The sequence below is a fragment of the Vicia villosa genome, linkage group LG3 (assembly GCF_029867415.1).
Source record: "Vicia villosa cultivar HV-30 ecotype Madison, WI linkage group LG3, Vvil1.0, whole genome shotgun sequence".
In the NCBI taxonomy this organism is placed as follows: Eukaryota; Viridiplantae; Streptophyta; class Magnoliopsida; order Fabales; family Fabaceae; genus Vicia; species Vicia villosa.
Window position 1 is genome coordinate 108,652,775 of NC_081182.1, and position 13,631 is coordinate 108,666,405.

The 13,631-nt window shown below is 33.7% G+C and overlaps 1 protein-coding gene and 1 pseudogene across 1 annotated transcript; both read left to right on the forward strand.

Moving 5' to 3' along the window:
* The first annotated feature begins 2,580 nt into the window (after nt 1–2,580).
* LOC131658772 (uncharacterized) lies at nt 2,581–7,501 on the forward strand (annotated as a pseudogene).
* On the forward strand, nt 7,078–8,119 carry LOC131658773 (uncharacterized). The gene is made up of 3 exons (XM_058928032.1): nt 7,078–7,165; nt 7,486–7,665; nt 7,736–8,119. Exons 1-3 carry the CDS (start codon nt 7,078–7,080, stop codon nt 8,044–8,046), a joined length of 579 nt encoding a protein of 192 aa, XP_058784015.1. The 3' UTR covers nt 8,047–8,119.
* Nucleotides 8,120–13,631: the final 5,512 nt, after the last annotated feature.

Consider the following 13,631-nt stretch of genomic DNA (forward strand, 5'->3'; position numbering starts at 1 on the left):
GAGTCTGGTTCTACCAACCAAATACCTAGTGTGCAACATGAATTTTGTCTCCAGTAAAAAAATCTTTACAAACCTACAAACCCTTAATGCAAAGAACTACGACAAATAGTGTAAGCAAATGAAGGTGTTGTTTGGCTACCAACTGCAAAGAATTATGTATTATATATGTCTAAAATAGCGGGAATAATGAGAATTTCATATATCCACAAAGGGTGGCCATGAATTCATAAACGTTCCATAAAAATCAAAGTCAATTTTTAATATTAGTATAGATAAAATAGGGTGTAGTAGGCAACAAATTACATGGTTTAGTCAAGGGTCAACGTTAGGGCCATTAGAGTATCTCCACTTGTCACACACCGAGTAACTTTTGAACTTTGCACTATTTTTTGTCGTATATAATTTAGAAGACCAATTGTTGTGCGTGGTAGTAACTAGGGTTGACAATTGGATCCATTAAATTAAAATTCATCCACTAAAAAATTCATTCAATCCATCCACCAAATAAAAAATAAGTTAATGGATGGATTAAATTCATCCATTTATATACATGGATAAATCCAATCCATCCAACACATTTTGATAATCCAATGGATTATTTTTATTTTATACGTTAAATGGTTTAAATTATTTTTTAAAAAAAATTTTAAAATAAAAAAAATCGAGTTTCTTCATAAAATTGAAATATCGAGTTTTTTCGGTAAACGAAAAAAATCGAGTTTTTTCGAAAAATGAAAAACTCGGGTTTTTCTTCTGATGAACGAAAAAGTAAAAAAAAAAATTGGAAAAACGATAAAATCAAGTTTTTTCGAAAAACGAAACAATTGAGTTTTTCTGAAAAACGAAAAAATCGTATTTTTTTGAAAAACGAAAAAAATCCAGTTTTTTCAAGAAAACGACAAAATCGCGTTTTTTTCAGAAATACAAAAAAAATAAAGTTTATCGGAAAAAGAGAAAAGTCGAGTTTTTTCGAAAAATCGAAAAAAGTCGAGTTTTTTTCGGAAAAACGAAAAAGTCGAGTTTTTTCTAAAAAATGAAATAGTCGAGTTTTTTTTCTGAAAAACGAAATAGTCGAGTTTTTTCGGGAAAAACAAAAAAATCGAGTTTTTTCGGAAAAACGAAAAAGTCGAGTTTTTTCGGACAAACGAAATAGTCAAGTTTTTTCTTGGCAATGATGTTTCAACATCTGTTATGACATTATTTATTAAGGCTTTTTGGATTTCACACTCATCATCTCTTTTATGACACTTGGGGAAAGACAGAGAAAGCATGACACACACCATCAACTCAGCTACAAATCAGTCATGATTAAGGGATAATATATGCCATATCTCAATAATCTTTTCTTCAGACTTTCATTCTGATTTTGAGATAATGGATGTCACAATCTGTACCTACAGAGGAGATTCCCTCAATAAGGTTTCTGGAACGGATTCAATTATGACATAACACTTGAAACCAACTCAGATTCTTCACAGTAATCTGATTCCCTTAAGTCATCACACAATATTCAAAACCATATTTCACTGTGAAAGAGACACGGTATTCAGTTTTCACCCCTAACTGTTCTATGGTTAAGAAGAACATTCCACATATCTAGTTTCTTTGATCAGAAGAGAATACCAGATATAAGCTCATCTTGAATTCTCATATAGGTCTTTAAAGAAAAAAAACTGAATGAGTCCTTTTACTTGCACTGAGCTTTACTCCCACATTCCTATATATATATATATATATATATATATATATATATATATGCCCGAAATAAACTGACAATTGGGATGGAAGGTTCAGTTGATTGTATTCTGACCAATCAACACACAAGGCAGATGTCTCCTCTTCCAGATCAAGAGTAGGTTCCAAACGAATGTACTCACACTACATTAGTTTTAGCACCAGAACATCTATTCTTCAACTGGTAGCTGCATACCAGTATACAATCAGTTCCTTTTTCCTTGGAACACACAACACTTGACAATCTTGAAGATCATCAAACAAATTTGCAGACGACTATGAGGAACAATGATCAATTGAACCTTTTCAACCTTAATAACCATGCCGTTATGAGTGGACTTGAGAGAGATCCCAAGTATCTTTGACACTTGCACTAAAGCTGAAGAATCTGCTACAAACTCTGTTGAAAACCATATAACCCTAGACATCTTCTTTCAAAGATAGGATTTTACATCAGATACAATGCAGCAGAAAGTAGTTCTATATCAACAGAGATTACACAATGCTTACTCCATCAAGGATTGAAGCTGAACAATCCAACAATATGCTTGCTTCTTCTCAAAGAAGCACAACGAGACCTAACCAATATTCTAACAAAAAAAAATAAGCACAAAGATTACCTTATCATTAACTTCACTCCCGCATGAAGGTTTTTGATACTCTTCTTCTGTACTTTGCTATATGCTGAATAGAACAATACAAGTTCTTCACTATCACATGAAGCCTTTGGATATTCTTGGATCCAGCAACATTATCTTCTCTTGCCAAGAGAGTACACTTGTTTTGATTAGATTGGTTTAGTCTACCACACATAGGTCCATCCTCCACTTCTAGGGACCATACAATATGAACAGGACTGTTCAAACAGACTTCTACCTTCAGCAACCAGAAAGTATCCCTTATGGATCTCATCCAGAAACATACAGGATGCCTGCTGTGATACCAATTGAAAATTCTGGTATGACACTCTCGGATGTCAATCACGATGTCAAGACACCTTTTCTGTCATCAGCATAGCTGAGGTAGTACATGCAGATCCCCCAAATTTGATTACTTCTTGCATGCAGAAGTCCATGAGAGCTGGGATCATATTAGTTCAGTTAACACAAATAAATCTGCTTTGCAGAGGTTCTGTGACAGCACGGTCATTGAGCAAAACACTAATGTCATACACGATGTTATGACATTCAAACTGGACAAAAAAATAAATAATCCAGAAACATAAACAACATAGAGAATTGTTCACCCAGTTCGGTTCTAACTAACCTACTATGGGGGCAACCAAGCCAGGAAGGAAATCCATTATCAGTAGTCTTAATTTGAAGCTAAACTCCCCCGTTTAAAACTTCTCACTTAAACCCTACCCAATGCAATCTCTACATAGGTTCTCCCTAGATATGGAATATCTCCATTCCACTCCCAATCATAGCAATGATGTCTAGCAGTCAACAACTCAGCCACTGCATCGACAGCTCAATTCCCAACACTTTCAGTACAAATAAACACAACGATAACTTGAAGTTGCTTACAAGCTTCCTCCAAGAACAAAACTTCACTCATTGCTTCACAGCTTCTGAGTGATTACAATAAACTTCTCACCTACAGGTTTTGAGGCACAAATCAGTGACCACCCCACACACCGGGTGGTTCACATACACGGCTAACCCTGGAGACTACATCTTCCTAGCTCTGGCTATCAGCCCCTAAAATTAGGTTACAAAGGTTTCTATTTATAACCTGATCCCAGTTGGACTTGGGCTTACAAATCGCAACACTCCTTGCTGTTACTTTCTTCTGCTACAAGTAAGGTCTTCAATCATAAGTTTCCTAATTTATCTCCTAAATTAGAAACCGTTGAATCTTCAATCTTCAGATTTGATCCTTCAATATTCTGACTTGATTCTTTGACCTTTAATTATGCGCCACATAGGATTACATAATATTCTCATGGAATATTCTGTATCTGCTTTAAATCAAACTGAATCTTTCTTCCTCAGTTCTGCAGGCGCGATGTCATGGTTGAAGTCATGACATTCCATATAACATCTTGCTTTAGTACCTGTTTTGTTCTTTTCATATTTGCAAGACTTACACAATATTACATTCAGCTGCTATTAAGTTTTAGCCAAGCATGGATGCCAATAAGACAATTCTACAGAGCAAAACATCATCAAAATTGATCTTCAGTCGCTTCCGTTCATGAAAATCTCCTTCTCGTCGAAAAAAGTACACAATCCATCGTGAAAACTCATCTAAAATAGTACGGACTCACTTAAGTCGGTTGGAAATACCAAAAACACCCTCGCAGGCCAACTAAGAGCAAAATTACAAAAGTTACAGAAATCAGCGTCGCAGCCCAGCGCTGGTCGTGTCAGAAAACACGGCCACTCGTGTTGGTCTTCTGGAATCTTTATTTCTTTTCTAAGTCCCAGGATGTGCAACACTGCCTGTGTAAAGCAACACGGCCACCCGTGTTAGGCAACACTGCCAGTGTCAGGACTCTTTTAGTGTGATTTTTGTACTTCTTCTGCAACTCCAAGTTTTGCACTTTTTCGCACTGATTTGTCCCGATTTGAACCTCTGAGCCTAAAAACACTAAAACACAAAACCAAAGCATAAAATGTAGAAGAAAGCAATGAAACTCTTGACAAAATAAATGAAAGATAACTAAAATAAATGATAAATAAATGTGTAAAAACCATTGATCAAAGAGCTATTGGCTTCAAGGTCAGTCACACATGGTGGACAGCGAGTGCGGCAATGGGTAGTGCGTTGGAAGGGAAGAGCAACAGAAGATAGTACATAGGAGGATGAATCCACTTTGAAAAGTCAATTTCCCTCCCTCAGTCTTGAGGACAAGACTGTTGCTTCTGGGGGAGGCAATAATAGAACTACTATTGGGCCTAATTGTAATGAAAGGCCCGTTAGTAAGGAAATGCCTAATCCGTCTATTTGGAGAGTGTATGTTTACAGGGGAAAGCAAGTGGGAAAGAATTATGTTATTGGCGTGGAATATGAGATCCCTGAATTTTAGGAATATATGGGGAGGAAGAACTTGTAGGACGCCATCATGTTTATTGCTCTCATGATACTGAGGAGAATCTTTTCTCTAGAGGAGCTTTGCTCTGGATATTTCTTAATCAAACATCTCCATTTTTCTTCTTTTGCACTATTTGATCCTTACTTTTTTTCCGAGTTCTATTAGTGTTTCATCAAGGGTTGCAACCTTATGAAGCAACACCACTTTGACCTATAAATTGAACATTTCGGATTAAGAAATACATCACAAAAAACAAACATCCTCTTCATCAAAAATCCAGACACTCTTCGGTACATTCGAGTTTTCGTCGGTCTTGCGTAAACTCGACAAAATTTGAATTATTCTGAGTATTTCTGTATTCTAACTCTAAGACATTTGAGAGTACTTGAAATGCTTATAAAAAAGTTATTCCGTTAACGACTGTAACCTCCATCCATTTAATTTTACTTGATTTAAATAAATTTTCTAACAAGAATAAAGAAAACTTCGATAAAAAAAAAAGGAAGAAAAGAATACAAATGGACAAATTAACGAAGGTCCATGAGGCTGAAATTTCTAGTGACACGTCCTGGAAATAACAGGTAGCACCCTTCAAGGCAACGCAAAGAGTAATTGATAAAACGCACTGAGTAGATATGGCAGAGCGACGGCTTTACTCGAAATTTATAAATTCTCGATAAATAGCAAAAACTCATTGAATTCACGTACAAAAATTTCAATTAGCTGATCCAAACATATGATAAAATAATTGGTTTTGATAATAATTAAAAAAACCTGCCATGAAAACCAAAACTTAAAGTAATTGCAAATGTAATGATTAAATTGTTTTTCATTTAAAAAAGAAAAAACCTCTTTTAAAGTATAGGAATGTTTTAACAAGTATATGTTAGGCTAAAGCTAAAAAGCATCAAAGAACCTACTTTTACCGACTTAAATTGGAAGTAAGGTAAAAATATCTTGTATTTTCACTCATGATCTTTATTGAATTGTATCAATCATAACATAATATAATATATACTTAACTTGTAGATTTGAGAAACAAACTTTCCTTTAGTATCCTATTTTTTTTTTTCTTTTTCTTTTACTGTAGTAGTACTAGTTCTGTTCTTCTATATTCTATGGAATAATATCCTTTCTTTTACTCTTATCCTTCAAATTCACTTAAAAGATACAGGCAATCAAAGTTGAAAGCATAGGATTCTTTATTTAAAACAAGAATCAACGAAAGTAGAATCTATACAGATCAGATCCAAATTTTAGCATAATAAGAATCAACGAAAGTAGAGGAACAGCACTACATGTCGCAGTAAATGATGACAATGAAGAAGTTGTTAAAACTCTTGTTGATTCAATCATAAGTCACAAAAATGAGAGGGCCCTTGAGTGTAAGAATGAAAAAGGTAACACTCCATTGCACCTTGCAGCATCAGGAGGATTCCAAAATATATGTTAAAGTATAATTGGAAAAGATGGTGAAAGGAAGGATTTGGTTCTTATTATTAACAACGCTGGAGAGACTCCTTTGTTTCTTGCTGCACTGTCTTGGCAAAAACAAACATTTGTTTATCTCTTCAACTTATATGATAACTATTCTTATTATAAAGATCTTATTAGAAACAATGGAGATAGTATTCTTCACTGTGCCATCAATAGTGAATTTATTGGTAATCAAAATTTTTACTTAAATTGCATTTTTGCATCTTATTGGATTTCACTTGCATTCACGCAGAAATCTTGATGAAAATGCTAATATTTGTGTTTACTGCAACAGATTCAGCACTTATAATAAATACATAAATTTCCCGATCTTATTGTCATTCCGAACAGACACGGATTTAGTCCTCTCAAACTTCTTGCTACTAGGCCCTCAGCATTCCAAAGTGGATGCAAGATGATATGGTGGAAGAGGATTCTGTACCACTGTAAGTGTGCAATATTTCAATATTGTGTACATTACTATCCATTATTCATTGTTTTAATACATTTTTGCATTACAAGGTATACCTGTGGGAACCCTAAATGTGAAAGAGGCTGTCGACTATTATGCCATGAAAAAAGATGAGTCAAGCTCACATAGAAAATTCCAAGAGCACTTTTCTGGAGCTTATTTGACCCTTTCTGAAACCTGTAACCAATCACACCTCCGTGTTAATCGGTTACAACACTTGAATTATTTTTTTTCACACAACAAGACATAGTACTTAATAAAAGGTTCTCACTAAAAAAATCACAATCCAACATTAGGCATACAAGGTATACCTGTGGGAACCCTAAATGTGAAAGAGGCTGTCGACTATTATGCCATGAAAAAAGATGAGTCAAGCTCACATAGAAAATTTACAAAGAATTATGACATATGCAATCTCTTTATAGGCTTTGTTACATCATATGGTATGTGGTATGTGTGAATTACATCTTACAGTAGTATATATATGTATGAAATACATTACTCAAAAATGAAACGGTTATTGAATTGTAGGATCGAAAAATACTGGAGAGAAACAGAAAGCGTTGCAAAATGATCAACATCGCAATATATCGATGCAATCTAAACACAAACTTCTTCCAGAAAACTATGCTACATGACTTTGGTTTATGAAGTTAGCATTCAGCTACATCCTTGGCGTTTTAGGAATAGGTAATTAAATGCCTCATCTTAGTTGATCAATATGAATATTCAATGATTGTTTTATTGTTCTATGGATGATTAGTTAAAAATTTGTTAAAAGGGGTTGAAGAAATCACAAAGATGAAACAAAAACACAAATGGAGTGATCAACTATTGAACAGATTTATGGAGAAGCCTTTTGAATCGTATTTGGGAGCAGGCTGCAAACCGACAGGACATGTCACCGAAACGGATTTTGTTGATGCTTACAAGCCAAATCAAGGTAAGTCAAATCTATATTAAACCAAGTGGTGTTTAAGATATTATTGAAAATAACAAAATGAAAATTGCAGGAAAAAATAACAGTGAGGAGAAAAGATTGCAAGAGGTTCTGGACAGTGACACAGCGATTTTGACAGCAGCAAGAAATGGCATAGTTGAAATAGTGGATGTGCTCCTAAGACAAATACCAAGTTCAATATACGAAGTTAACTTGGAAAGTAAAAATGTATTACTTGTAGCAATTGAGAACAGAAGACCCAATGTAGTTGAGGCATTATTGAAATGGGTTCAAGAGAATAATAAAATGAGAATATTTCATAACTTAATCCAAAGTAGGGACATGCAAGAGAACACTGTTACATTTAGCTGCAAGAATAAGTGATGATCAAGATTGGCATATGAAATGGTTTGAGGTATTTATATTTTTAATATAGCATAAGTTCACCTCCAGCCTATTTGAAGAGACTTACTTGAGCTCATTTATGGACATAAGCACTTGTGATGTTGTTTGGAGAGTTTATAAATGTTTTTCATAAGCTCTCCATGATGCATTATGAAAATATAGGTTATAACTACCTTTTATTGTAAAACTAGCTTATATATAAACTCTGAATTAAACTATCTGTCCAAATCAAATAGGGTCACATTGTGTTTGGTTTGGATTAACTTATTTTGCAGCTTACTTAACGAGTCCCACTTTGAAAATCAAAATGTTTGTCATTGATATACATTTTTACTTATTTTGATATAATCTAATATTCTAACCATTTTTACATCATGAAGCAGTACACTAAAGCAATAGTGCCCGAGCATTTCATAGTTAGAACGAACAAAGAGGGCAAAACAGCAGAAGAATTATTCAAGAAATCTTGTGCTACACTTGTAAAAGAAGGTAGTTCATGGTTCAAAGACATTTCTGAGTCTTGTTCTGTAGTAGCAGTACTCCTTGCCGGCGTTGCCTTTGCTACATCAAGCACTGTGCCGGGCGGCAACCAAAGTGATACAGGTGAACCAATATTGAAAGGAAATCCTGCATTTGATACATTTTCCATGTCTTCACTAATTGGTCTTTGTTTCTCTGTCACTGCACTCATAATGTTCCTTTCTATACTCACCACTCAAAAAGAAGCCAAACATTTCAGAATTGATTTGCCAAGGAAGCTTCTTTTGGGAATGAGTTCTCTTTACTTGTCGATGGTTGCATTGTTCGTTGCTTTATGTTCTAGCCATTTCTTTTTGATTGACCACAAGTTCAAACACATTGTGTTTTTGTTTTATACGGTCACTAGCTTTCCTTTGACTTTGTATGCAGTAGCACAACTTCCACTTTACATTGATCTTCTAAGAGGTATTTTCACCAAAGTGCCAATTACAATTAATAAGGACAATTGAAATGTGTTTGGCTTGTTCAAATAAGGACAATTGTTACCAGAGTACTTTTGTTTTGTCTTGAGTACTACTTAATAAATATGTTAGGAGCAGTATAAATATTTATTTGTATGCCTAATGTTGAATTGTGGTATTTTTGTAAGACTCTTTTATTATGTACTATGTCTAAAATAGCATGAATAATGAGAATTTCACATTTCAACTAGGCCGGCCATGAATCCATGAATGTATCATCAAATCAAGGTCAAATTTTAACATTAGTATAGATAAAATAAGGTGTAGCTAGCAGCTGTTGGAAATCCACCAATATCTATGATGAATTTCAATCAATATTGATGAACAAGATTGCTATCACTCACACAATAACAATGAAAACAAGAATGAAAATTTAAAGAAGAAAAGAGATTAGGGTTTCTGCAGAGTAACTCTCTGTTCACAAACTGTGGAAAACTTTATTATTCACTTGCAATTGCAAATTCTGTGAATACAACTCAATTAACTTTATTACAAAATAATGAGGGTTACTCCGTATTTATAGATTTAGGTTAGCTTGCTTCCTAAGCCAAAACTCAAAACTATAATATCCCAAAATACCTATTTTAGAACTAAACCAAATCTAATCTATTTTAAATCTAAATTAAATCTATCTAGATCTAAAACAAATCTGTGTGTAACAAACTGTTTCCACACTTCTAAACAAAATCAAATCTTTTCGACACAAGGAATTATAATTTAACACACCACCTAATTCATTGTATCTAAGCTATCTATGTTCATCATAGCTCTTAGTCTTCTGAACACTTCGACCAGCACTCTCTTTGTCATGATGTCTGCAATCTGATTCTCAGTTCTGCAGTGTTTCAAATTCATCTTCCCATCTGCTACCTACTCTCGAAGATAATGAAACCTCATTTCGATCTGTTTGCTTCGACCATGCGCTATCGAGTTCTTCGCCAGGTTGATAGTTGACATGTTGTCAATCTTCATGGTAATTACTCCATGATCTTTACCTGTTATCTCTTCGACCAAATTCACCATCTATGTTTCTTGACATGCACAAAGAGAAGCAGCTATGTACTCTACTTCGCATGATGATAATGCCACTACTAGTATATACACTAGTTCTTTCATTTAGAAATAAACTAAACCCTAAGTAGAAAATAATGGGGATCATGTTATGAACTTCAAAAGAAGCTAAATTCAATCCTAATGGAATCACACAAGTAATATTAAAACATTGAGTAAAAGAAACATTTTGAAAATATTTGATTAAAAGGCCTTTTAAAAGGCATAAAAGTATTATTTTTGATTTCATTAAAAGATGATCAAATAATAATATTTTTTGGGGTTTTAAAATATATTCACAAAATATATAAGATAAATAATGAGTGTACAAAAAATCAAGCAAAAATAAATTAATTTGCTAGGTTAAATAATTAATCAAAGTTGTAAAAAAAATGAAATAAACAAGTAATTAAAATTTAATTTGCTAGGTTAAATAATTAATCAAAGTTGTAAAAGAAAAATGAAATAAACCATTGATTTTGTGGCCAAGGGGTCTTGAACCCAGACCCTTATGGTTGTTGTAACACCCCAAATCTACCCAACTTTTATATTAAAATCAGAGTGCCAAAATTTCAACTTAACTTGAGGTATCACATTTCAACTTGAAAACCAACAGCAAAATAATTCAATTATAACGGATACATAACACATAATAATTAGAAGAACTTTAAACAATTATTTAGTTTTCAATAATTCAACTTTATTAAAATAACAGCAGCAGATTCACAACGTTAATACTTCAAAAGAAACATAGCATCTTTTAAACAACTTAGTCAATACAACAACTTTTCAAAATAACAACTTTAGTTCAACCGGAAACAACATAAAATTAAATAAGCGTTCAATCCCCCTCGAGTGCTACGTATCAGAGCGACGACACCTATAAGCTACTAAGTCTTTACTCCTCGCTACCTGCATGTTACCAATATAAAGGCAACGGTGAACAAATAAAGGGTGAGATATCGAATCATATAAACCAATGCATGATAAGCAATATATTAGATCAAAGGATTATACAATTACTATTTCAGAGCAACATAATGCACAACTTTAGTTCACAATATAGTGACTTATAAAAATGTGATTCAAATGCGACTCGGACTATGCGTATGCATGTGGTACCATTTGGAGTAGAACTCCCAACTCAAACCGATGCTAGATTATCTAGGCATTTCAACAAATTGAACAGGGTGTCATCAAGGCCAACTTAATCAATGCCATCAAGTCCAACTTAATCAATGCAATGTTATGCGATAATATGAACGACATCAAATCAACAATATCACAACAAAATTAGAACAACAATAACAGAAACCACAACTTAAACCGCAACTTAAACAACTTTCAACTTTGGCTATTTAAGCCTACAACTAAAACTTGTCCAATTTTGGGACAAACCAACTTATTCCAACAGTACCTGCAATTCACACAATCGACATAATATTCAACAACAGTAACCAACCACAATTACCTAAATATATATATAAACCACCTCAACGAACTTCATCCAATTCCGGTTAATTAATTATAAGGTTATTTTTCATCTACGCGACTGTTTTATACTATTTTTATTTTCCTGCAGCATCTACTTATTTGACTATATAATCCTATTAGATCACTCCTATTAATATAATCCATCCATGCATTATTAGATTCCTGTCAAATTTTACAACTTCTGCTATTAGCAATTGTTTCCTGTTACACACATGCTGCCAATTATTGTTTTCTGCTTCTAATTAATCCACTGCTAATTATCACTAATTATTCATCTGATATATATATATATATATATATATATATATATATATATATATATATATATATATATATATATATATTCACTGCTATAATCTAGGCCACTTATTTAAATTCTTGAAAACGATTTAACTCAGGGCCACTATTACTTGTTGCTATTCTTCTATCAAACAGGATGTGCATTATACTAATTTTCATAACTTACTGGAACATTACTAGCCCAATGAATCTTTTGATTATACTAGTTTAAGCCCCCCTAATATTAATTTATGTCATTTCTATGAATAAATTCATCTAGTTATACTAGAGTTTACTTGGAACCACATGAAATCACCTACAACATGTATCCTAAACAAAAGGTGGGGGCCCCTAATGTCCCCTGAGACGCCCACCCCCATTAGGGAGAGGCCCACGCCTCCAACTCCCACTAACATGGGAGAAGCCCATCTTCCCCAAGGGAGACCCACGTCTCCACCTTCCTACCTCAAAAGAGACGTCCGTCTCCATTTACCAAGGGGGTCCCACACCATTTGGTGGCCCTCGTCCCCATATCCTCATCTTTCTCAACCTTTAGCACTACTAGTCTTCTCACTGTTTAATTTCCATTCGTGTAAACCCACACAGCAACAATACAACAAAATCCACTCTGCAATAACTTAATAACAGGAACAACATAGAACAACTCTAACACAACAACATCTTCAACAGAGACCAGTTAATTAATAGGATCGATCACGATTTTCGTCACGCAAAGCAGAATTATAAACCCCAAAATCCTACGTACTACCCATCATGTATCGGAGTATAGAATTCGAACCCCACCCCTTACCTTAATTGGTTCTCCCGTCAGTCGAATTTTGGAACTATTTGGACAGCAACTTCTCCCAATCGTTCTCTTCTTCTACTTGATGCTTCCAACCCTTATTCCTTTTTCCAACTGCTACGTACGGATTTGTGTTTGGTTTTGGCTGCTAGTTTTCTAATGTAGCACATAACCTAATAAAAATAATAATAATAATAATAGGTCTACTAATAACTAAATGGGCCTGCTAATACTATCCCTAAAAATGATATTCTCACGTATAACTTAAACCCACCAACTAAAATAATATTCTTAATAAACTAATATTATTTCCGGTAATATCTCTCTTCCGACTAAAATCCGACTAAATAATTTAATCGCTCCCACACACAAATATATATATATATATATATATATATATATATATATATATATATATATATATCATATTTTAATCCAAATTCCTCGTCTTATAATATCACAAATAAATCCAACTTCGATCGAATTTCCATATTAAATCCTTGAATAATTTATTAAAATAATTAAATAAATTTCCGGGTGTTACGGTTGCAACACAAAAGCTTAACCACCAGGCCACTCGCCAGTGGTTAACATAACATGCATAGAATTAACAAAACAATAAAAAATGTGAAAAAAAAAGTCTTAAAAATAAATTAGCAAAAAGGTCTAGGGCAAAGGACAATAAGTGCGCCCTCTACCACTGGGGTGGTAATACATCCGTTTATTAAAACCTATTCAACTAAATATATTTTAAAACATGCCCAGAAGTTCAAATTTGAACTTCATCTTCAACTTATAACTCAATGAATTTCTAGAAATCGTAACTCTCTCAATTCTCAACCAATTTCAAAAATGTAAACATGAAACTTGTTCTAAATTTCACCATGGTTTCAAAAATGTAAGCCTCATAAATTTATTTAATCTGTACCTCAAGA